Raw genomic sequence first — 26284 nt, 5'->3', positions numbered from 1 at the left:
TTCCAGAAGGTAGACTTGCTGTCTAAGAGCTTCACGTTTACCATGGGTAATAAAAAGTCATGGTTAGAGTTTATTTGAGGAAGTTAAATTTGGCAGTCGTATTAAGGATGAGATGAAGACATGACATGTTTTCAGTATTTGCCTACTATTATTATCATGAATATAATTAATAACTACATTTTATATTAGATAGTATCATTAATGCATAGGAAAATATAATAATCACTTACTAGTATAATTCTTGAACCTATAGTATCTGGCACCACATGCTATCACTGATGTCCTTTTAAAGTCCTTTTCCTCAGATAAAATGTGGTCATGTTCAAATTCAGATTTCATTTAATTGCACTGGTGACCATTTTTTTTCCACACCGTATTCTTATTTCGAATATTCCTGCTCATTCATCACTGGGTATAAGTTTTGTAAAATATTTAATTTCTTAGTTACTAAAAAACCATATTTTTCCTTGTTCTCTACCTGTCTCTCTCTCGTCCCTGTCTCTCCTCTCATCTCTCTGTAAGAACCTATTTGTTCTGATAAGAATTAAGGATGCCCTTGCTCCAGTAATACCCTCTTTGGGTTACTGTCAAGGGGACAATAACGTATGGGTATGTACTCAAATGGAAGAAGAAACAAATCTAAATTTTGAAGAAACCCACATGTCTGTAGGTCATTTTATTCTTCTACTACATTCCTCTGTGAGAATTTTTATTGGAAGTGTGTATTTCTTTTGAGACACGGGAAAAAAAAACAATCTCCTAGCAATACAAGCTGATTCAAAAGTTCAGACAATCAACAACACAATAATGTTACTGTGGTCTGTTTCAGGACTTCTAAAGGGATTCTACATTCTCATCTGTGACCTATTGTGAATATATGATGATTTGGGAATTCAATCGTTATTTACCAGGTAAATATTTTGAGTTGTTTCTTTTGTCTGCGTTGCAAAAAAGTTGTATATTGTTTCTGCTCTCTTTTCCATATTTAAAAATTAAATAAGTGGATATCCAACCCACTTATGTCAATAAGTGACGGAAGTCGATACCCAATCAAATGAAATTACTTAGTAGATTCACAGCATTTATTGAATACATATTGCTGTTATGCATATTTGGCACATATAATTTAAAAATTGATTAACAGCAATGGGAAGGGGAACAAATTATTGAAAGCAAGTCTAAAGAATATTCCCTGATAAAATTTCTAGATGATTTAGAAAGTGGTAAGTAGGGTATGAGGGACAAAGGAAGGAATGAGAGCACATAGACATAGCAAAGACTAAATGAATTTAAATAAAATAAAGACCTTAGTTATGTCACTCGAAAATACTTTATTGGATAGCTGAAAAATTACTGGAACTCTTTATACTGGGAAGCTCGCCACATAACCACATTAATGACACACATACACGTTTAAAAGAGATGTGAAACTCTAGATATTTTTGAGTACAAATTAGATTTTCTTTAAGAAAATAATTAATCTCAAGGAACTTTTCCAGTTGTCTGTGGCTGACTGCTGCTTTCCCTAAAATTATTAAACCACCTATGGTTATAGTAATCCTATTAAATGTTAAACTTCAATGCCTCAATCAAAATATTGAAGTTAATATTTTATTAGGATAAAAAGTGAAGAGTCAGAAGAAAAAGCAATGTTGATACATTTACGGCTCCTTTAATTTGGATACATTTTTCTCTGGCAGTGAATTCATAGTACATGAGTTAATACATATGTTTTGAAAAACTCAATAGAAATTCAGGTTCATTGATGATCAATGACTTTGACAAAACTCTACTAAAATACAGGACAATTAGTATTAATGCCAATTAAATTGTTAATAACATTACTGTGGCTATTTTTCTTTTTATCCTGAAATTAATAATAACCTAATAGAAGAAACCCAGATGTTCATAATACATGCAAACACACACACACACACACACACATTCATAATTTGCTACTGTACTTACTTTTGGTCACAACACCTTCTAAGTGGATGATGTTAGGATGATCAAACTGCCCCATGATACTTGCTTCGCCCAGGAAATCTCGACGTTGCTTTTCTGTATAGCCTACTTTGAGGGTTTTGATTGCCACGGGTAATTCCCTTTTTCCTGGAAGTTTCAACCGTCCACTACAAACTTCACCAAATTCACCTTGTGATAAAGATGAAAAAAACCCCACAAACTCATTTCAAATCCTTACTCTATGAATACACTAAAGCCCTATTAAGGTAGAGACAAAACAGAATTGAAGTGGGAGTCCAACTTTGTTATCAGGGTTAAGAAGTGGTGCTTTGGGGAAAATCGTCTACAGGTGATCATTAAACACTCTGGGGGTTATTAGCTTCATTCATCTCACCTACAAAAACCTTAATGAAAACATTAGAAAGAAATTAAATGCAACTGATTGAAAATCACTCGCATCTTCCTTCTGTGTCTACACTAGCAGTGCCTTAATTACTGAGAAGGGAAAAGGAGAAAAGTTTATAGCAGGACAAAAAGGGAATAATTTCAAGGAAGAGATGACTCATAAATAGAGTATCTGAGTGCTTAAATTATGTAAATAGTTTTGGGCATTACAGATTATATAAGGAATGAAAGAAACAGTAGATGATAAAACACTATACACTTTATAATGTATATAAATATGTATAAAATATACATACTTTTGCTACTTTATTTATTTATTTATTTATTTATTTATTTATTTAATAAAGCAAACATTTGCTGGTTTAAATATGAGCTCCACAGAGGGAAGCATTAAAATATGATCAATTACCTACCACTTTGAAAGCAAGTCGATTACAAAAGATTAAAAACATTCTTTGTTAGATCAGGACATTGACATATTACATTCTATAATATAAACACAACTTAAAAGTCCAAGTTAAACACACTATTGTACCTGCTCCAATAACTCTTTCAATGGTGATGCATGAAGCTTCTATCTCCTTGGCAAATTCATGGACAGCTTGATTGGGATCCTCATAGGTGTGTGGATCAATATAAGTTCTTACTCCTGGCAATTTAACTGGAAACATAAATGTGCATTAAAATATAAGTGCTTGTGATGAATGAATGGAATCACAAACATTATTAACATGCACCTCTGGCTTAAATTCCTAACTCCTAGAAATGGCCAAGCTGTAAGGACAGCCCCTCTCCTGAGTTATAGGAGTCATTTGTACAGCTATGTCACTTACATAATTTTAAGAAATCTGGATTGTTGGCCTGTGCAAGAAATGCATATATGACAACATATTTGAAAAGGCACATCACTGATGTTCAGAGAGTCAGTGCCTGAGGCAAACTAAGATAATTTTTTTTTACTAAACTTGGCAATGAAATGTTAGTGAGTTATTTGTTGCTTTGTTATTCTGTTTCACTTAAAATGCCTTCACAGAGGGGCACCTGTGTGGTTCAGTCAGTTGAGCGTCAGACTTCTGCTCAGGTCATGATATCACGGTGTGTGGGTTCAAGCCCCGCATCGGGCTCTGTGCTGACAGCTAGGAGCCTGGAGCCTGCTTCAGATTCTGTGTCTCCCTCTCTCTCTGCCCCTCCTCTGCTCTCTCTCTCTCTCTCTCTCTCTCAAATAAATTTTTTTAAAAAATTAAAAAAAATAAAATGCCATCACAGATGGTTACTTTTGGTTTCACAAAAAATAATTTAAAATAATTTTTCTGAAGTTTTGGTCCAGTAAGACTGACACAGAACTAAAAGAAAAGTTCAACTTGTCATACCTCTGTTACTGCATGACTTTATACAAGACTCTAATGTTCTATGAGCCTCAGTTTCATCACATTTAAAGACTACCAATTTCACAGGGTCTTTTTTTTTTTTTGAGGATAAATACCATTAAATAAGATGGGAACTATGATAATAGACTCAATATTTTGCAGCATGAATTATGGCTTTAATGGCTTTGATTTTTATAGTCACAGAAGAGTGACAAAAACACAAGAAATTCTTCTCGTAATTTACTTAACAAATCAACTAACACTGTACTATTTATTAAAAATGCACATATTAAAATACCATTAATTAGAACTCATTTAGGCTAATTTATAATGCATGTTATAAAAACTTGATTTTCTGCGTTTTTAAAAAGGATAGTCTTTTTCAAATCATCGAATGAAGCTTGTTGCTACCGGATCTGCTCAGGGAAATTCTTGCTATCATGCTAGAGGAAGAAAAAAAAAAATACTGAGAAATTTTATTCATTTAATCTGATGGTGTTATTGAACCATAGATTTCTACTGACTGTGTTGCAAGAAATTAGAATCGACCTGGAAATTTGGTTTGAAATATAACAGCTTTTTATATTGATTGAAATTTTTTTTAAGTAATTATAATGAAGGTATGCTTTAAAAAATCTAATAAACCATCCAGCTGTTGTCTAGGGTCAACCAGCAGTGCCCCCAAGCCCATATGCTTTATGGAATGTAACATAACACATTGTTTTAAACAAAATATTTTGGTCAGTTATTGCATCTCCTTGTCTGAAAATGAACCAAAATAACAATAAAATCTCTTCTATTTTGTTTTCTTTTGATTTTTCACAATTTGCTTACTGTGCCCATTATGAAAATGCATCTTTTCCTCTTCTGGATCTTGCTTTGCTTTGCTGTAACCACACCGCCTGGAACAGAGTAAGCTACAATTAGCTACATCTCCAAATGTTGAATCACGTGAAGCCCAGAAGCATGAAACGCAATTGAAATGAGTGCAGCCCTGACTGATTTTCACACCAGCATCGTGTAAAAACACCAGTCCTTCTTTTGGATGAGTCATATTTCCCAAACCAGCGTCTCTCACTCTTGCCCAGATTTCACGGAGAAGTCTGAAGCCATCCAGACCCATTTAAAACAAACAAACAAAAAAACCCCCCAAAACCCTTCTCTTCACCATACACCAGACACCAGACATGTTTCTGTTCTTTTTCATTCTTAAATTTTTTTGTCACCTCAGAAGACTTTTTACAGAATGAATTGCCCAAAATAGTTTCTATTGAATTAGTATCTTACTCTATCATTTTTTTTTCTCTTGTTTTGGAGTTTTGAAGTAAAGTTGCTCTTCTCCACTCAGTCTACTTAGATCACTACCAAATTTACCGTAATCTGCAACTTCTCTCAGTGCAGCCCCACTTCCCAAATTTTATTCTCTCCTGTTTTACTCAACTACTTACTAATTTACCAGTCTTTGAAACCTGCTCTTGTTGCTGAAAAAAAAAATCTGTGCTTGGAGGTTCACTAATGACAGTCACCTCATGACTTTATCTTAGTTTTTAATTATTCATGATGGACTGAAATCTCTACTCCTTTTGGCATGCTTCTTACTTCTCTCTTCTACCATCAATCCATTCATTTCCATCCATTTAATTAATACCTCTATTCTAATTCTTTTGAAAGTTACACTCTTGTCCCTCATAGATTTATTTTACAGGAGTATTCCACTGGCATACAGACTCAATAGGTCTGAAAAACAAATCAGTATATTTCTCTTTACTTTCAATCTTGATCCATTGCCTTCTTTTCCTGTTACTAACATTGGCAAGGCCTTGGCCCCTTTAAGAACAAAGCCATATTCTCCTGTACTTCACAACAAATTAGTTGCCAAATCCCAAGCATTGTATAACATAAAAGTCTTACAATTCATCTCTTCTCTTTCATTAGGTCTACTGCGTCTTCAATTAAGGCTTTGTTATTTTTCTTTTGGATTGCAGTAAGTGCCTCTGAACAGATGCCCCTGCATTCTGTAACTGTTGTCCTAAATTCTACAAGACATGGCTGTAGCCAGGTTACTGTAAATAAGGTACCTTTCTGTGTTGTTAGCTGTCTCCTGCAAAATCTTCCATAAAATAATAAGGTGTGGATTCCTAAATATAGCCCTCATGCATATTTCCTACATTTTCTCTGTTATCTTCAAGTATACTGAACTATCTTCAGGTCTTCAAGATATTTCCCCATGTTTCCACAATGTGCATATGCTGGTTCCTACACCTAGGATGCTGTTCGTAACAATTTTCAGTTATCAAAGTCTAGTTCAATTTTTGCCTCCTTCATGCTTTTGTTTGATACCCCAACATAATGCCCTATTTCCCAATAGCTTTCTGAACCCAATAGCTTTCTGTACCCCTCTCACATTGTGATTCCCATTTCAATGCAACATAATCATTTCAATCTGTTTTCTGGGTCTCTTACTCGTTGTCAGTTTCTTGAACGGCAGAAACTAGCATTTACCTATAAATTTCTGCAGTGACCCAGTGTCTGTCTCAGAGTTGGCACCAAAAATATTTGTCACATTGATGAATGGATACATGAATGAATGAATGATATTTTGATTGCGTCTACACAATGACAAGTGTTTGGAGAAGAAATATGCTGATGAATACTAAATTGATGTGGTACATGATTAACCATACAACATTAAAACAACTGACAAAAATGAAAATATTTAAATTACTTTTAGTGAATTTCTAAGGAAGTGAATTTATTCTTCATAAGCTCCATAACAAAATTGAATTTATTAAAAACAAAATTTCCATTTATTTCTACATAAAAAATATACAGCCAAAATGGCAGACTGACAAAATATTTTCATTACAAAGTTGGTTGAAAACTACTATGTGATGTAAATGAAGTGTTCAATCAACACATGCAAACGAGGACTTTTCCTTGTTTATATATTCTACGTTATTTCTTAAATATGTCTCTATTTCGATGGAAAAATAAAACCTATTTTATTCTATATCATTTCCTAGTGCATAATTACATATGTATTTTACAAAGTAGATAACACAACCCATCTTTGTGTCATTTTTGAAAGAAAAATACAATTATTTTTGTTTTATCATGTTGAAGAACTGGCAATTTACTAATAAAATACAGCTAGTGAAATCTGAAGAAATTTGAAGTAATAACTTAATAGATATGCTGTTCTCAGGTGAGGAAAAATACACAATGGGGATGTGGTGGCTTTTCAAATTTTACTCATAACACTTAGATAGCTGCATTAGTCATCCAAGAGTCCTTAAGACATCTTGAATCAACTTACTGCAGTGAAATGGAGAGAAAAAAAAATACATAAAACCATACTAAAATTACATTTTGTGTGAAATTTATTTTAATGCATTGTTCATAATTTTTCTAGATACTGTGTTATTCTTTCAATCTTTAATTCATGTGTCTCTAGAGAGAAGTTACTGTTACTTTTGAAAATCAATGTTCTAAATAAAATTGTGTAAAATCATCCTGAGATTTATGTTATTTAAATAATACTGACAAAAAAACTTTGTTAGAAGAATTCTAAAGAGACCTGAAAAGTATACAAGTTGTTTCAGTTTACTTTAGAAAACAAACATCCAGTCTACCTTCTACTCTCCTACCTTCAAAAGAAAAAAAAAGAAAAGAGCTTTCAAACCTGTATCGTCAAATAGTCTTTATCATTAAATAAGCCTCATGGATGTTTAAATTGCATGCAGGTTCCTCATATGAAAATGGAAATAAAACCTTGGATCTCATCTAAAAAGGGATTTGGGAATACCTTGGTGAGGACTGGTTAACATTTTAATACCTAGGGTGAGAGTCAGGAGGGCAATAGAAAGGAGTTATTTTTGACTATGGGCATCTCTGGAGCTCTATAACATATACGGCTGCATGTCACATTAACATATAAAATTAAGTTCTGGAACCCCCCAAAGCATCATTAAAACAAGCCTCAACAAGATACAGCAAGTAAAAGTGCAGCTGGCAGATACTGGCACCAAGCAGCGGCTCAGCCTCACTAACAAAGCATTGCAGGATGCCTGTTCATTCAGCATCATCGTCTGTACCTGCTCCAGATGCATAATTTTAACCCATCAGACAAACAGTCAATAAATATGCCATTCTGTACATAAATTATGCCTCCTACCTTCTGGAACTGATTTTTTTTTTTTCTGAGTGGAAAAGAAACCGTTTCTTCATTTTGCTCCATATCACAATTTTAATGAGCTTTGATATCATTGTACTAAAAATATCTTTAGTGTTTCTAGTTAGAGGAATCATCTTCTAGTCATTTATACTTATTTACTCCTAGAGAACAATACTGTCTTATTGTTTAGTAGTAGAGGTGGGCATGAGAAATCATGTTAAATGTAGGTGTAATTCATAATCATTAATTAATATTTATTAAAAAGTCCTAGCGAGACAGTTAATAGGTAAATATAACAATGACTTTATAGGTCATTTAGAAATCAGTCTATTTTCTCCCATACTTACCCTAAGAATTTGGGTAATGCATCCTTGATGATGTTAATTCTGATCTTAAAAATTTGGCCCCAACCATGACATCTAAATTTGGATATCTGAGACTTCCATAATATATGAAAGAGTAAGCAATAATCTTTATGTATGTATGTATGTATGTATGTATGTGCCAATGAGTAATTTGGTTCTTGGATGGAAATTAAGAATTTGATAATAAATTAGAGGTATGAATATCAAGCCCTCCTGAGTCCCAAGCAATGCAGAGAATCAGTAATTTATTAAATGGCACCCTTATGGCCAATGAGGAAAGATGAGTGAATGCAAGAGCCAAGGGAGATCATAAATCCTTGCTCAACTATAGCTTCCACAGAATCAGAGTTTTCCATTACTTTTGCCTACAGATAAACACTGAAAAATCACTTTTTTTTTCCCCACTGAATTCTAAATTAGGTGGGGAGGGGTGCAATGATGGGAGAAGAAATAGTTCTGCAGTTTGATTTCTTTAAAAGAGTGAGCATATGCAGTCCCTAGCTCAGAAACGGAAACTCTGATCTTGTTCCTCTATTTTCCAGATTAAGAAATGCTTTAGCTATATTTTAAAGGAAAAATATTCTTAAGGCAACAAATTGTAGCATACACAGAGGCAGTATGTTTTGCTTACGGAAAATAAAATCTCCTTGTAATTTAAATCTCTTTAAAAACTGCATTTCTCGGGGCGCCTGGGTGGCTCAGTCGGTTAAGTGGCCCACTTCGGCTCAGGTCATGATCTCACGGTCCGTGAGTTCGAGCCCCGTGTCGGGCTCTGTGCTGACAGCTCAGAGCCTGGAGCCTGTTTCAGATTCTGTGTCTCCCTCTCTCTGACCCTCCCCCGTTCATGCTCTGTCTCTCTCTGTCTCAAAAATAAATAAATAAACGTTAAAAAAAAATTAAAAAAATAAATAAATACTGCATTTCTCCATATATGCACACTTTCTTATTCATACATAATAGTGACCTCAACCACCATGTAATGTGTAAGACTTTTATTGCTGGAATCTTAAAAAGCATAAGTTACATATCTTGAGGAAATAATCTGACTTTTTCACTTCAGGATTCTCTCCAACTGAACAAAAGTAGTTTTAATAAAAGCTCAGCTAATTCAGCCTCATAAAATAATGGGGCATATAAACATGTTTATTAATATATCTAATGAATAATGGAAATAGGTTAGGTTTTGTTTTTTGGGACAACATTCTTCAATAAGAATGTGAATTGAAAATGTAGTGAAATGCGACTTTGGATATTTAGGCTGTATTGCTGGCAGGATCTTGACTCTCATTCATATAGTTCACATTGGTGTATTAGAGTACTGTGATTTTTGAGTTCCTTAAAGATAGATTTCAGTTTTACAAACAATGCAAGTGATCCATTATTGTTTACTGAAAATTCTCACACATACTTTTCGAGAGACAAGGTACTCAGTTGAAAATCACACTTTCCTTGGGATATGGGAATGGAATGATGATACCACACAAAGCAAGGACCTAGCTTGCGAGGTCCCATCTCACATTCTATCAAGATACTAACCACTCTGTGATTAAAGTCAGTATGAGACACTAACTTATTTCTTATTTTATGCTTTACATACCATTTGTAATTTCTACATTTTAAAAGACAAATAAAAAAGAATACCTTGGAAATTACACATTCCAAAATGGTATAGTACCTATGAATTTGTAAACTTTTCGTGAAGGAACTCTTGAAATCATTTTAGAATTAGCAATACGAAGACTTGTACAATTTCAAATACCTCAAAAAACTCAAAGACAAATTACAGACTTTTCAATATTGAGTTGAATTTTAATTGACTTAGAATTTTGATATAAAAACACATTTCATAAAGTATGACATGTGAAGATTGTCTCCCTGTTTTCAGTAAATTTTGTTCTAATGTGAGAGTAAGTAATATCTCTTAATTTTTAAACTATTTCATGGGTATGACCACTGAATTTCTCAATTAGAGTAGGTCCACTGAGTAACCCCTATCGTCTGTGGTTCTACAAGTATTATAAAAAGGGATTTTGGAACAGTTCAGAGTTGTATTTTACATAGGAAGCCTTCAAATGGAATTGGAGATATATATATATATATATATATATATATATATATATATATACATATAGTAAGCAAGACTCGCATCTGCCTTCTATAAGCACTTTAAATGAGGGTCTAGAATTAGAAGACATAATTTTGTTTTCTGTCTCTTTCCTAAATCTATAAAATGGGATAGTATTTCCACATTCCTCCCTGGCAGAAATGTTGTGAAGAGGAATGAAATAATCTCTGTTGCACGTATATGAAAATAAAAATTTGTTTACTTCAAATTTTAAGAAACTTTCACCTAATATAGAGAAAGAAAAATAGTTTATTGAAACATTAAGACAATGTTCCAATGTAATTTTGTGATCTTTTTGGTCAGAGAAATTTGTTTTGGTTTTGGTTTTGGTCTTAATCTCTGCATTATGAAAGAAGCTAAAGTTTTCCCCTCATATCTCTGATTAATAATATTTAAGAAACTCTTTAAAAATGACACTGATATCCTAAAAAAAGCACAGGATAGGTAAATGAACATTTAATGCTTTGTTTTTGGAATATAAAACTCCATTTCTCTTGCCACATGAACACTTCAGAAAAAATAGTAAGTGGTATACGAAAACACTTGAAAAGCATGAAAACTAATGAATGAAGAAAATAGTCTAGCATATGTCTGAATTTAAGAAACACAAGAAAAGGCTATTTTGGGACCATGAGATCTTTCAGATGTACTTAAAAAAATATTATGCTATAAACATATTTTGCTGTTTGTAAACATAAACACAAATGAATATTAAGGGATAAATTATAATACTATTCTAGAAATTACATACATTAACATCTTACTTGCACTAAAAAACAATTTATTCAACATTGGGTATTTGTAAAAATAGATTTTTTTTTGAGAAGTAAAATAATAGATTTTCAAACCAGCTGTGATGGCATATAGTCAAAGATCAAAGCTAAAAATGTAGGCAATATTGGGCATGGTGTAACTAAAATTTAGGCATCAGGTTTCATTCAGAAATATTACAGAAATATCTTCTATCAGTGGGTAGAGAAATATTACAGAAATATCTTCTATCATTGGATAGATTTAAGTCAATGAAGAAAGAGTATTTGAAATATTAACATTATTATATATCTGTACAGATTTCATAACAAGTGGGCAAGTAGAGTGATGAAGAATACTTTGAGATCAAAGGTGGCAACATCGAATTACCAATATCATCTTATAAATGACACATCATGTATTTGAAATACATTTGGTTTTCTAATGGAAGATAGAGCAAAGCTCAGAACTCTGGAGCATTGAGGAAGTTTTAATATAGTTGAACTGTAGAACCAAAGACCTAAATCAATGTCTTCAAAATTATGCTTCTCAGATCCTGAGATTTCCATAAGGTATATCAAGGTACCTTTAAAAGCCAGTAAATTTACAGTGGGCAATTTTAATGTATATGCGTTGCATTATATTAAGGTCAAAACCAACCACACATGAGTGGTCTTTCCAGGAATGAAAAACAGTGACATTCCAATATCCCCAAATGTCTAACAACCTTTGTTCTGTAATTGTAAATATGTCTATTCACAAATGATGATGATAGAGACTTTCCTTTGAAAATTTTTATGTGGTAATTGACTTATACTGATATGATTATACATATGAAATTAGGTGATAAGATTTCAGTCAAGATTTTTCAGTATTTTACTGACTCTACTAGGAAAATTATTCTTCTCAGCCTTTAATTTCCATTATAAAAGATTGTTTTCTCATCAATGCTTTAATCTAAACAAATACTATGTTTAACTGAAACTACTTAGTGACTTAAAATTCAATTATAAAATGGAGTTTCAGAAAGCTGTCTAACAATAAACATATTTGAAGCTTCCATTCTTTCCCAGTAGTAATTTTGGACAACTCTCTTACAGTCTAATTATATAAGATAAATTATGTTTGTTTCTTTGCTTTATTTTGTTTCATTTCACTAAGAATGCATTAAAAACATTCTGGATCTTTCATATATTTTTCCACAAAAACTGTTGGCATTTTATTAAGTATCTAAGCATATTTGTGGCTAAATCATTCATTCATTCAGTGTACGCACACATACATACACACATAAATATACATACACACACAAATCCCTCACTGCCTCCACAACTGCTAGCATTATTTGAAAAAAAATATTAGAAAAATGACTGTGTTATCTTAGGGTTTTTTGTGAAGGAAGCATTCTGCCTTTCCACTTTTCCTTAAAACAAGCATTTAAGATCTAGCTAAAGTTTGTTTTTGCCAATACTTCTAAGTCATGTCTTCATGAATGTTCATACTCTCATTATCTTTGAGATTTACTTCAAGGTAGGCCTGGATTTTGATCTTTTTTTCCAAGATGTAAAATCTGCCTATTCTGCATCAATGATGATTTATCTTTTATGACAATTCTACTTAAGACTCAAGTAGCTTGAACAATTCAGCAACCATTTTTGTTTGTTTGTTTTAGCTTTTCATACAGCAGTTTAAAAAAAATCACAGTGTAAAGCCATATTTATGTTATACTTTAGCCATTGCCAGATTTCAGGAATTTGTGGTTTGTCATCAAAGCCCCATGCTCATAAAAGAATTTGTGGAGTAAATGAAATCATGTGGAATAAATCTCTGCTTTCACATTAACCTCAAAATTTTCCTTCAAATACACAATTTTCAAAAGGTTGAGAAAAAGATCTCTGATTTTTGGCAACCTGCTTGTAACTTTCTCCTGTTCTCAGAAGATCACTGATATCCACTCCACCATTTCTCACATGTACACACGCATGCATACATATTCACACCAGTTTTTGTAATCAACAAAAATTAATTTACACCTAGAGAATACAAGTTACAATTTACAGTACCCCAAGGAAGCCCTATACTTCTCTAAAATGCATTTCAGAATATCTTTTCCCAGCAAGTTTTACCTACAGATAAGAGCTCAATACAGTAGTACAGCGATGTAGAATCTTTAATCTGGGAAGAAATTATCTACATTATTTCACTTTTAACATGATAGCACACTATTGTTCAGGAGTCCCTCTAAATCTGTGAATAGAGCTCTCTGATCTTTTAGCCTAGCCTATAGTTTTATAGCTATAACCCAGATATATATTTAGGATTTGCATTTGTAAGTAATTAAGACTAGCCCTTTGGACCCTGATCTCCAATATGTGCATATTTTTTACTTCACCAGTATCAAATTAGAAATATCACTTCAAATATCTGAAATTATTCACACTTAAAATATTGAAAAAACATTTAAAATTACATGTGGTTCTGTTCTCCAATGCCACATATATCCACAATGATTACCAAAAAAAAAAAAAAAAAAATTCCAGTTAAGTTATGGTCATTCCATGGTTCTTAGAGAGAAATGGTGATTTGAAATAGCATTTCGTCAAGAGGTAGCATTCCATTTCCATATATGATATGATTTTCATCTTAATGGAACAACAAACACACAAACATGTTAAATGTGAAACAGATGCTACGATCTACAACCTTACAGCTTCTGGTTTAAATCAGGACCACAGTAAAAGCTTTGGAAGAGAAGTATGAATGCTTGAGATAAGGATGATGTGCTCTATGTATATTTTATTGACAATTATCTCTTGTGAAATCACTTAAGATTCCCCTTTGGAAATTGGTTTCCATCTACTCTCCTTTTAGGCATACCTGGTGCACTAACTGTTAAAATGTACACAAATGGAGGGAAAAAAAAAAAGGAATGCTGACAATAATACATAGAGGTGGGACATTACATAGGAGTGAAAGCGGGAGGGGAACACTAACCATATTAGGCTTGGATGGGCAACAGCGCACAGGGAAGAAGCCCTTCCACAGCCACATTCGCAGCAACTGAAAAGCAAACAAGAGAGCCCAAGATAAGGAAGAGATCCCACTCCCTCAGTATAGCATAAAGACACTATGAATTTAGACAGGTGTCAGCTTTGCTTTTCAAAAGCAAAATCCCTAAATGCATTACAATGAAACTTCTTCCACAATGCCTTTCAAATTAAAAAGCATTTTATGGATTTAAGAAATACAGAGCTATATTAAATAGTTATTTTTATTTTTCTTAAAATGCTTATTCAGTATGAAATATAATGAGCCAATGTATTTGATTATGCAATTAATATAGACATACAAATAAAAATGTAAGCCCACTTAAATATATCTTTCCTCAGGAATTCCTACAAAATTTATATTCAGAAGACATGCTAAATTGTCCTTTAAATACATGTTTGCATAGAACCTATAAATTTAGGAGGGAGAGTAATGTCCTGCCCATTTGACCCACTGATTTCTTATGCCAGTGGCATTATTTATTACAGCTTATCGAGATGTTATGCTTACATGACTTCTCCAATCACCTATGGAAGGCTACCAATTTAAATTTACATATTCAGGTTTAAAAAATGCATCTCCAAATATATATTTGTAGAGCTATTGCTATATTAAAAAAAGCAAACTACATATAATACATGCACTTTTCTGGATACTGCAACATTCAAGATTCTTTCAAATTTTTCACATATTCATAAAAAATCCAGAAAATACCAAGTAAATTATTTTATAAAATGCACTTTGTTGTTAGAAACCACATAAACTGATCACAGGATATAACATAGAATTTATTTAGTGCTTCAATGCATTCATTTGTCTATATATTTTATGAATAGCATTCATAGTGATTTCAAGAGAACTGAGAAATGAGCTCAGCAATGATACCATAAACCAGCAGGCCAAGGGTTTTTTTTCTAAAATCTGTCTGTTTTGAACTTTAATTACTTGAAATGTATCTACTCTGTTTTATAACAAATAAAGAGAAGAAAATAAAATATAAACATACAACAAATTTGGAAATGCTAACAAAGGTAGGCAAATATTTCCAAATTAAATTTCAATGGGTCTTTTTCAAAGGAAAAGTAGGCAATGTTTTTTATATATATTTTTTTCTTTTTTTTTTTTTTCGGAAAACTGATGATGTTTTAATTTTTAGGACTAGTAATTGTCTGGAAATCTGACTGTCACTAAAGTGAAATCCTAGTAAATAAAAATGGTTCCTGTGACATTTACTTCCTATTTGACTATTTATTGTAATACATTTTTTAAAATATGCCAAAACTTATTTCACTGTGGAGATAATGAAATACAAAGTTACAGGATATCAAAATACTGAAATACTTAAAGATTAGGTAAAATATCTGTGAAATACTTTGGCAGATCTTGATATATTTCTTTGTAATTCCATTTATTTCATAAATATCTTAAACACTGATCTCTTCTATAAATTAATTTTCCTAATGTTTCTTTTTATATTAGCACTCAGATTATGGGTTGATAAACTACAGCCCATGAACCAAAACTAGCCCCCCACTTATTTTTGTAAATGCAGTGTTGTTAGAACACTGCCACACTCTACTTGTTATTTGTGGCTTGTTTAGTGTTGTTCTGACATAGTTGAGTAGTTATGATGGAGAATGTACAGTCTGCAAAGGCTAAAACACTTACTATCTGTCCTTAAAGAATGTTTGACTTCTTTTCTTAGACTATCAGTTTCCTAAGATGAGGATGATTCTTTAATCGTTTTATTTCTTCACAGTTTAAACGAAATGAATGACATCCGCAAGTAGTCAGTGCTTTACTGTAACTGATATTAACAATGGCACAATTATTTAAATTTACTGATAGCTATGAATGTGGAAAGTTTGCATGTATGTGTTAATTTCAAACAACACATTTTCAACTCCATCAGTAATAAATAATAATTGTTGACAAATGTATCTATTTTTCAGTGATTAATAAAAAAGGATGATGTCATCTCCTAATAAAGTACAAACATACTTCTAGTTCAGGGTACACTGTTTATAAACTCATGTAGAATTGTGTTTAGGAAGGTGATAACTTCACTGTGGTCGGCCATTACCTATTAGGATTTCATAGTCAGCCAGTGTTCTGAGACTCCAAAAACACACGAATGATTCTAAAAATAATATTTTTTCAGTCCTCTTAATTTGAAAATTATAATAAGATTTTTTTCTTATAGTTTAATACATACACACACATACACACACATACACATGCAATTCGCAGTAACGCCAAATCCACGAAGAACTTAAACCACCATACTTAGCACTAAGATTTTAAAGTTTTAATAAACTTTAATCAAAAATATGAAATCATGTAAAATCAAACACTTGTGCTACTGCTTTTATCTGAGTCATTGCTTTAGATTTGCACTGATAGTGTCTTTGACTTGTTTTAAGTGGCATAAATAAATTACCTTGGACAAGTTAGTTAACCTCTTTGTGTTTCAGTTGACAGCTATAAAATAGAAATAATAATGGATCCTATCTCAAAGGTTTTTTAAAAATGAAGTGAGAATACATAAATTCACTTAGATCAATATCTGGCATATCATGCATTTTGGGAGAAGAGTGGTAGCTTATTCCTCTTAGTAATATCATACTTAGAGTGATAAACTAGATACTTATTATCTCAGATGAATTAGCTTTTTGATGTTCCATATAATATCATCATACTAAGTATTTCCATTTACAATGTAACTAAATAGCTAATTATATTCAGACCGATTCATATAAATACAAAATGGTCAATGTAATTTTTTTTGGAAAAACTCAGTTCTACAAAATATATTTTGTAAGGATTTAGTGATCACAGCACCCTATGTATTATTCTGTTATCAAGAAGATTAAAACTGAAGTTCCTTTTCTATGAATATCTAAAGCAGTATAGCCACCCGCCCCCCAAGTAAATGTTTTAAAATAAAGTCTGAGGATGCTGTCACAGTAACACCTCAGCACCAGATGGTATACGTGTTCTTTCCTTAATCAATACATACTTGAAGTACAGGTTGAAAATGCTTACAAGCCTCAGAGATAATTTAGAAATAGAAACCAAAATGTGCTAGAAATAGCAGCCAATCTAATTTATGTGAGCTATGGTTCAACACAGCACATCTGCATTCTCATCAGTTTTTAGCACCTGGAAGTCTGTAAGTAACGGCACGCAGCTATAACAAGTTTTATCCAAGTTTAAAATAGTTTAGCTCTCCCAGGCTTATAATGAAAAACTGCTGGTCTTTGTTTTAACAAGATATTTCGATTTGTCCTTCGGAAGATTAAAATATGATAACAGAAGCTCTCCAGACCCAAAAAAGATTCAAATGAAATTACTTTAGCCAGGACTTACACAGAGTTGATCAATACATGCACGAAGTGTGTCAGTGTAAGTAAGATAACCTCCCTCCTACCAAAGCAAGGTGATTATAACTCTAGGGAAGAAATTCTCAAAGATACTAGATCAGAGAACCAAGACTACAGGCTATGGATAAATGATTTAAATTCTTAAACAAGAGATCATACAAACAGAAAAGAAGAACACTAAGATCTTAATAGATGAATGAGAGAAAAGCAGGAAGAGTAATTTCACAAAACAGGTACTTTAATCAGGTAACAAATATTTTCAGTTTACTGATTAAAAAAAACTTAAAAAGGGTAAGAGAACCAAAAGGTTCTGTAGTTTCCCCATTTATAAATAACTTATGTTCTTTTTTTAGAATTTATTTTTTTGTTTATTTAATTTTGAGAGAGAGAGACAGAGTGCAAGCAGGGGAAGAACAGAGAGAAAGAGACAGAATCAGAAGCAGGCTCCAGGCTCTGAGCCATCAGCACAGAGCCTGATGTGGGACTCAAACTCATAGACTGCAAGGTCATGACCTGAGCCCAAGTCGAATGCTTAACCAACTGAGCCACCCAGCCACCCCTGTGGTTTCCCCATTTAAAATAAAAGAACAACAGATGGTACTTAGTGGTAGAGAAAACAGAGTGGCGCTTAGGCCACCCTGAAAAGTGAATCAATCCTTTAGGAAACAATCCTCCAAAACCTATCAAAGAGCAAGACACCACTGTATAGCAAAAGAATGAAGATTATGGCGTTTGTAGTCAAACTAGGGGCACTCCTGGATGTATCCATTACTATATGTATAGTCTGGGTAAACCAGGCATTGATGTAAATGGGATAATAGTGGAGACTCTACGACAAGGCAGTTTGAAGAATGAGTTTCATAATCCAGTGTGAGACTCTTCACATTGTCCCAGATTCAAAGTGACCGCTTTGAAGTTTTAAAACTGACAATATTATAATAATCTGGTCCTGGGGCAAAGAATGAGGTACAGAAAATATACATGAGTCTGGGTATATTAAAGGAACTAAATAGCTAATGAATATTTTGAAATAAACAAATTATATTTGTGGAATCTATGATGTGATGAAAATCAATAAGGTATATATAATATTTAATTAGTGTGTAGAGAAATAAAATGGCAACAAGTATTTTTTTAAGAGTTATTGTTGGAGTGTTACATTAATGAGCATTATGGGGTGATTTTAATTTTCTCTGCAGTTTTTGGGGGTTATTTCATTTTATAATTTTAAGAAAATGATACAAATTATTTAAACAATTCCAATTATGATGTTTATCACAATATGCTGTCATTTACACTCTATCAGTTTTTAAATGATGAAAATAATTTAGATGTGTAACAAATATTTAAAACAGAAGAGCTGAGGAAATTGTTCACTGATAGTTAACATTGACAATGTTAATTGTCTTCCAGATTTAAAAAAAATCTTGTAATGCTGTATCTTTTTCATCTGTGTCTTAATTCCCTGCCCTCTTTTAAGACTTAGTACTGATTTCCGGTTGAAGCCACGCTAAAACTCTGCAGAAATCTTTTGCAAAAACTGAGCGAGGGATAAAAAGCATAATTATAATGTATGTGGCTCCCAAACTCTACTCTTCATTCTCCATGCTTCTGGCACAAAGGCATAAAATTATTCTACCCTGAAAAGAAGGTAATGCAAAATGGTTATAAAGAACTTTTTTTTTAATTTATTTTTTTTAATTGTGATTTTGAGTTACTCTGAGGGGAACACCACATCTAATACATATGTTGGGATTTATGTGTGCCATTCAATCACTATTTCCAAGTCGTAGTCTAGACAAATTAGAAAAAGATATAGTTATATGCCATAATTTTTCAATCTTTTTTCTAGTTCTCTGCTTTATTCTCATTCTAGAGCTTCTTATCCCTCAGCAACGGTTACAGGTGCCTCCCTATTATCCCCTGGGATGCTTTACTAACAATAGTCCTGCCTAAGTACAAGTCCCTGGTAGATGGGTTTAAAACATTAGTGGGGAAAAAAAATAAGAGAAACATCAGTGTATCTCTTAGTCTTACCTAATCAAGTTCCAAGCATTCTCATATCTTTCTGTGAAATAATAAGAAACATATATAGTATCTGCTTCTCAGTTTCTGACACAGAATTCCTAAAATCCTTGTATATAGGGGTACTAAGAGAATCTTTTGTTCTGACATTTATCTTCGACCCCAGTTCCTGGCACAGAGCTCCTAAAACTCTTGTAATTTCCTAAGTGATAAGAGCACTAGGAGCATTTCTCATTGTATATTTGGTCTTTGACCTTGGTTCTTAACACAAAGCTCTTAAATCTCTAGGAATTTCCTGGGTGATAAAAATTTCTTTTGTACTAATGAAGTGGCTCTTGGTGGTTTCCTAGATGGAGGCTGGTCACCAGAAACACCTAGGTCATGATTAGAAGTATGGAATTTTCAGGGACACCTGGGTGGCTCAGTTGGTTAAGCATCTGACTCTTGATTGCTCAGATCATGATCTGACAGTTTTGAGATAAAGCTCCACACTGGGCTCTGTGCCTGCTTGGAGCCTGGTTCAGATTCTCTCTCTCTCTCTCTCTCTCTCTCTCTCTCTCTCTTTCTCTCTCTCTCTCTCTCTCTCTCTCCACCCCTCTCTGCTGCTCACACACAGGTGCTTTCTCTCTCTCTCAAAAAAAAAAATAAAATAAAAATTGTTAGAAGTATGGAATTTTCAGTTACACCCCTCACTCTCCAGAGAGAGGAAAAGGGCTAGAAAAGGAGTTAATGATCATTCATGCCTACATCATGAAGCCTCCATAGAAATCCCAAGTCCAGAGTCCAGAGAACTTCTCATTTGCTGAACACATCCATGTACTAGGAGGGTGATTTACCTCAACTCCATGGGCTAGAAGCTTTTGCACTTGGGACTCTTCCAGACCTTGTCCTATGTTTCTCTTCAACTGGCTACTCATCTTAAAACTTAAAAGTTGTTGTGGAGAACCCTGCTATAACCTTTCTTTCTTTCTCCACAAATAGCCTGTTACCAGGTTAAAAAAAATCTGATCAATTAATTCACAATAAATTACATACCTCACTTAAAATGCCTCCATATGGGTCAAGCCCTTACTGTAGCAAAATATAGCAAATTCTGTTCCAAAGTATTAAAGGATAGGTGCCATAACATTACTCAATGACCCAAACTCTACTATTAGTCAATTAGTCAAAGACACGTATAAAATAGAGATAAAATCATATAAGTGACTAAGGTAAAGTTTACATAATTATACATACTTCAAAGATTCGTAAAATAAAGACAAATCCCCAAACTCTACCAATCTAAATGTGCCATATGCAGCCATCCCTCAAGGATAAAAGTCACAAAAGCAAACAAACAAAAACCTACTGACTTTAACTTTGGAATCAGGAACTCTTTTTATTTCTTACTCTGAAAATGACTATTAGGACCTAGAAGGACAGCTTGATGTGAGTTATCTTTAGACAACATTTCAATTGATCTATTTTCCCAAGGTATATTTTAATGAAGATTTCTATATTTCTTTTAATCATTCTCATAGGCCAAATATCATTACAAAACAGGTTCTTTTTCCATGAATGCCACAGGTAAAGCCACTGATGCAACTAGAAAATGTTATTGAACATGTTAGATTCAGTCTGCTTATTCCAGGATATATTTAGGAAATCAAAATGAATTTTACCAAATATTAACCACCTTTGTAAATTTTTTTGCTGCAGTAGTGGACACAATAATTCTCCTTATTAGCAAACATTTACTAACAATCTATGTGCTGTGCTTTAAGAATAAGAAATTATATAAAAACAAGTTTGAAACCACATTGTGCAATAATTCTATACCTAGCCACAGATTAGAGCAACAGGTGATATTTAAACCAACTAACAAACAAAAACCAATGCCCAGGCCTCACCCTAGAACAATTAAGTCAAAATATTGTAGCTTGGTTGTGGGACCCAGGTATCATTATTTTTCAAAAGCTGTCAGTGGATTCTAAATTTCCTCCAGATTGACACCACTGATCCAATAGGTACTCAATAAATACTTCTTGTATTGAATGTTGTGTCTTATAATAGTCTTAGGGGAATTTGCCTAATGAATACAAAAGGAAAGGTTGTTAATTAGCATATTAATGGTCTGCTGTTAATAAAAACTTCTGAAGTGTCTAGAGGTGCCTAAAAACAATTTGTTCTCTGGTAAGTACTTTAAATAATTCTCCAGAAACCTGTAACCATACAACCATGTAAACCATGAAGACTGGTTTGTTAAGTAACTGTAAATTACATTGTATTCTCTACCTTTTTAAACCACAAGTTTTTTTTCCTAACATTTATCCTTACACGTTTAATTGCTAAGTTTAATGTTTAACGACAGATTCTTTTGAACTTCTATATTTCTATATTAGCTACTTGGATTAAATAGTAGTCATAATATCTCAAAAATAGCAACACTATAAAATTATCTGTATTCAGCTTCTCTATTTCTCCCTTGTGTCTATTGGACCACAGACTTACATATAGTTATATGAAAGCAAACTCAGTTTTGCCACAGATTTGTCAGAAGAGCTTTCAAGAAGTGGATATCTTGATATAAAAGATTTTCTTTGAACTGTTACTGAACTGGAGTAAACCAGAACCACATCTATATTTAGTTACATAATTTTACATGTTACATAGACATATATATCATATTTGTATAAAAGAAAGCTCATGCCTTTAATGAAGCAGGAAGAACGGAGATCAGGATAGGGAGGGTCACAGGTAGAGGATGTGAAGGCCTTGTAGATGTCTAGGGAGTCACAGTAAACTGAACACGCTATGTGCATTCATTCTTATACGCCTTCCTTAATGCTCACTATCAACAAACTCAAAATTCCTCTTCATCCTTCAGGTCCAGCTTAAATTTACCATTTCTGTAACAATACTTCTGTATTCATCAAGGAGAAAATAACCATACCCTCTATTTATTCTTGTACCAATTGTTAAAAATACAATACTAACCGTTACATTCAAATGACATGTGTGACTATTCAACTGCCCATGCTATGAAAGTAGGAAGCATATCAAAGACTCAAATCCCATTAAAAAAGCAAACCCTACAGGTCACCAAGGTCAGACAAATCTACTTTGGTGAGCCATAACAAAAAGAGGTTACAGGATCTATCAAGTACTTATGCAAAAGGCTGCTCTGGTGCAATATTTTGAACAGAAAAATCACATTTCACCTTTTGATACATCGCTTAAATGTTTTTATATTACTCAAATTTGAAGATTAGATGTCCCTACTATATTGTTATACACTTACGTGTATACATTTATATATGACATACGTATTTACATATACATGAAAATATGTAGAAATATATGTATACATATATATATATATATATGTAAGCTATAATTTAGATATGGTCAATAAAACACTAATGTCTTTTTACTATATTTGGACTACATACTTTTATCACCTATCTGTGATGTTTTGGTTTTAATTTTGAAGCCGGTATCCATCTTGTCAGCTCTTGTCAGATGGAAAAATGTACATTATAAATCATATCACCCTAGGCATGGCCCAAATGGCTAAAGAACATGTAGGCTGAGGCCCAAGGGAAAGGAATGCTTGCTTATTATTCAAAGAAAGTGTAGGATAAGTAGTTAATCAGCACTATCCCAAAGATAGATATAGATAATGATATATATAATGATAATGATATATATAATGATATATAATGATATATATAATGATATATAATATATAATGATATATAATATATAATATATAACATATAATATATAACATATAATATATAATATATAATGAAGTCTCTAACAGGAAGAATAAAGATTTTCTTTCTTTCTTTGTTTCTTTCTTTCTTTCTTTCTTCCTTTCTTTCTTTTTCTTCCTTTTCTTTCTTTTCCTTCTTTGATTTCAAGTCTCTTGATATGGAAAAGACCTCTGGCAAGCAGAAGTGGTGCCAGAACACCTGTTAACATGACCTCCTGGGCTTCTGGTAAATGGTGTCCACCTTTTCGAAAGACCCCTGCCCCAAATTTTGCCCCTAAAATCCTCACTTGCAAGCCATCAGGGAGTGTGAGACTTTTGAGGACAAGCTTCCTATTCTCCTATGTAGTACCACACCAATAAATCACCTATCTTTTTTCACTGCAGAAGCTTGGTGTCAGTCTTTATTGGCTTGCTGTGCATTTGATAGACAAACTCTCAATCAGTCCAGTTATAATCTGCTGAAAACTCATCAAGTAGCAAATAGGAAATAGAACCTGGTATGCATTGCATAGGTAGGGCACAAACTATAAACTTTGACATCTGACCTCAAAAATCAGCAAACGGGTAGGGAAAGGAAAAGTTTGATATTAAGAACCACTAAAAATGCAAAAAAAAAATTTTTTTTCATCTTTGTCTCAATTTCAATCCCCCCTCTTTTTTTTTTCTTTCCTCTATCCCTGTTTTCTGGCATTGGAAAGACATATCATTTCTTAACTTGCCTGATAAAACAAAATTCTTCTTAAACAATTTCTATCCTCTCACTGCAAAATTACATGGTTTCTTTCATTAACCTATAAAATTCAAAGTGTTACTGATTTTAAATAGTTATTTATCTGATCACTTACTAAAAGCAATTCACAGTATATTCATGGCTGCACCCCTTAAATTTTTCACTCCTTTTTAATTTTTCTTCATTATTGAACACTCAGCTTATAAAAAGACCTGTACTACTATTTAGTGAAATGTGTGAGAGACTGAATGTACAAAGGGACAATGGCTAGACCAAAAAAAAAAAAAAAAAAAAAAAAAACAACAGAACTTTGATGCCAGACCTGCAGCAACCAGTCTAGGAAGCCAAACCACAAGCTCTGTAGCAACTGACCTGAGTGATCAATTAGTCAGACTTTATCAATAAATGCCAGCTTCACTAACTTTTGTCCATTCTAAGTAGAAGACACCAAACATGCCCCCACAAGCAATCCCACAGGATGTTCCGCTTCTAGTTAGCCCACCTCCAGCTATCCCATGCCAATAGCCTCCAATCAGGGAAAAACTGAAGCCTTCCCTTCTCTTCATTTTAAAGCTTTACACTCCACTGCCTGCCGTTGGGTTTCTGCCAGATGCAAGTGATGGTGGCTGATCCCCTTGCTATAGCAACTTCTTAATAAATAGCCTTTGCTTGTTCTCATTTGGGTGTTTTTTGTTTATTTCCACAGATGAGATAACTTTACTAGTTCAATACAGGAAAATTGCATAGATTTATCCTCACAATCAACTGGCATCTTAGTTCTGTTCTGGCACAATAATAATGTTGATACACAAAATACTGAATCATGTTGCTTTCTCCTACAGGATGATGCCGTCACTGAGCAAACATCAATTACCTCCATTTATAGAAGCCGAAAGATACTGTGAGCTCCTTCCACTGAGCTTTTCCCTCCCAGTCATTTCATTGTTGAAACAGGTCTATCTGTAAAGCCTCTTTGAGAAGAGTATATGACTCTTATGACTAACCTGCTTGTGCTTAGCTACTTTAGGTTTTAATTTATTTTGAGAGAAGTAGAGAGGAAAAACTAAGAACGGATAAGGTTGCAAAAAAGTGATGCTAATTTTGCCAGCTTAAAAAAATATTTTAAGCATAGTAACATTTGTTTTAAACAGCCATTTGTCTTAATGTAGAATAATATCAATTAAAAATGAGTGGGTCAAAAAAGAAGATATTAATCAAAGAAATAAGCGACTATGTAAGTTCTAACCTACTTAGCTCCCTCCATTATGGCTGTTGAATATTTTTTCAGAGTTGAATCATTTATAGCAGCATTAAATTTATAAGGTAGAGGAGTTAGAAGGACTAATGTTTAAATTTAATTATTTCACACTCAAATAATTAAAGTAATTGTGGAAGTATATTCAAATTATCAAAATATAAGAACTGTGTTTATTTTGTGATAAACATGAGAACTGAATTAATTATGAGATTGATTTAACAAGAAACTAAGTGTTCATTTTCACATCAAACTATTCAAATTCCATGTAAGCACATTTTGTTTTCTATTCATACGGGTCAGTAACATTGAAATCATATATTACAGAAGTTGCCATAAGTTTTAAAACTTGAATATGGGCATGCCAGGGTGACTCATTCGGTTAAGCCTCTGACTCTGATTTCAGCTCAGGTCATGATGTCACAGTTCATGAGATCAAGCCCATAGCAGGCTCTGAGGTGACAGCACAGAGGCTGCTTAGGATTCTCCCTCTCTCTTTGCCTCTCCTGCTTGCACAGGCTATCTGTGTTTCTCTGAAAATAATTAAACATTTAAAAAGTTTTCAAAAAAATTGAATATAATGGTAATAAATGCTAACTATTTTAATGTACACATATATATAACAATGGTCAATTATGATTGCAATTGTTTTTAATACATATAATTGTATATCAATGTATGGACCCATAAGAGTACTTATATAAAATACTTGTAATTATGACTATATGTGATTTCCCAACAGTTATTTGCTAGACCAAACAATGAAACACATTTTAAAATTATATTTAAACTAACATGATCCTAGACCAAATTAGATTAGAATGTTTTGCTAGCCCAGAGGCAGTATAGATAAAAGAATATCTATATAGACACTTACTTAGTATATACTACAGGTGAAGACCTGAAACAATTTTGGGAGAGAGTGATAAACAGTT

General features: G+C 33.0%; 1 protein-coding gene across 2 annotated transcripts in view; it reads right to left on the bottom strand.

Moving 5' to 3' along the window:
- Positions 1–26284, bottom strand: part of EPHA5 (EPH receptor A5) — a 338394-nt gene that overhangs the window by 37921 nt on the left and 274189 nt on the right. The window contains exons 9-12 of one of the 2 annotated variants that reach the window (XM_042984445.1): positions 14146–14211; positions 4572–4639; positions 2906–3031; positions 1969–2154 (exon numbers count right to left, since the gene is read on the bottom strand). In XM_042984445.1, coding sequence (XP_042840379.1) covers positions 1969–2154; positions 2906–3031; positions 4572–4639; positions 14146–14211 — 446 coding nt within the window. The remainder of the gene's footprint in view (positions 1–1968; positions 2155–2905; positions 3032–4571; positions 4640–14145; positions 14212–26284) is intronic. The other variant, XM_042984446.1, reaches the window with a different exon arrangement.

This window comes from Panthera tigris, chromosome B1 (genome assembly GCF_018350195.1).
Source record: "Panthera tigris isolate Pti1 chromosome B1, P.tigris_Pti1_mat1.1, whole genome shotgun sequence".
In the NCBI taxonomy this organism is placed as follows: Eukaryota; Metazoa; Chordata; class Mammalia; order Carnivora; family Felidae; genus Panthera; species Panthera tigris.
The sequence above is the reverse complement of the archived record's forward strand: the minus strand, read 5'-3'. Positions and strand labels throughout refer to the sequence as shown.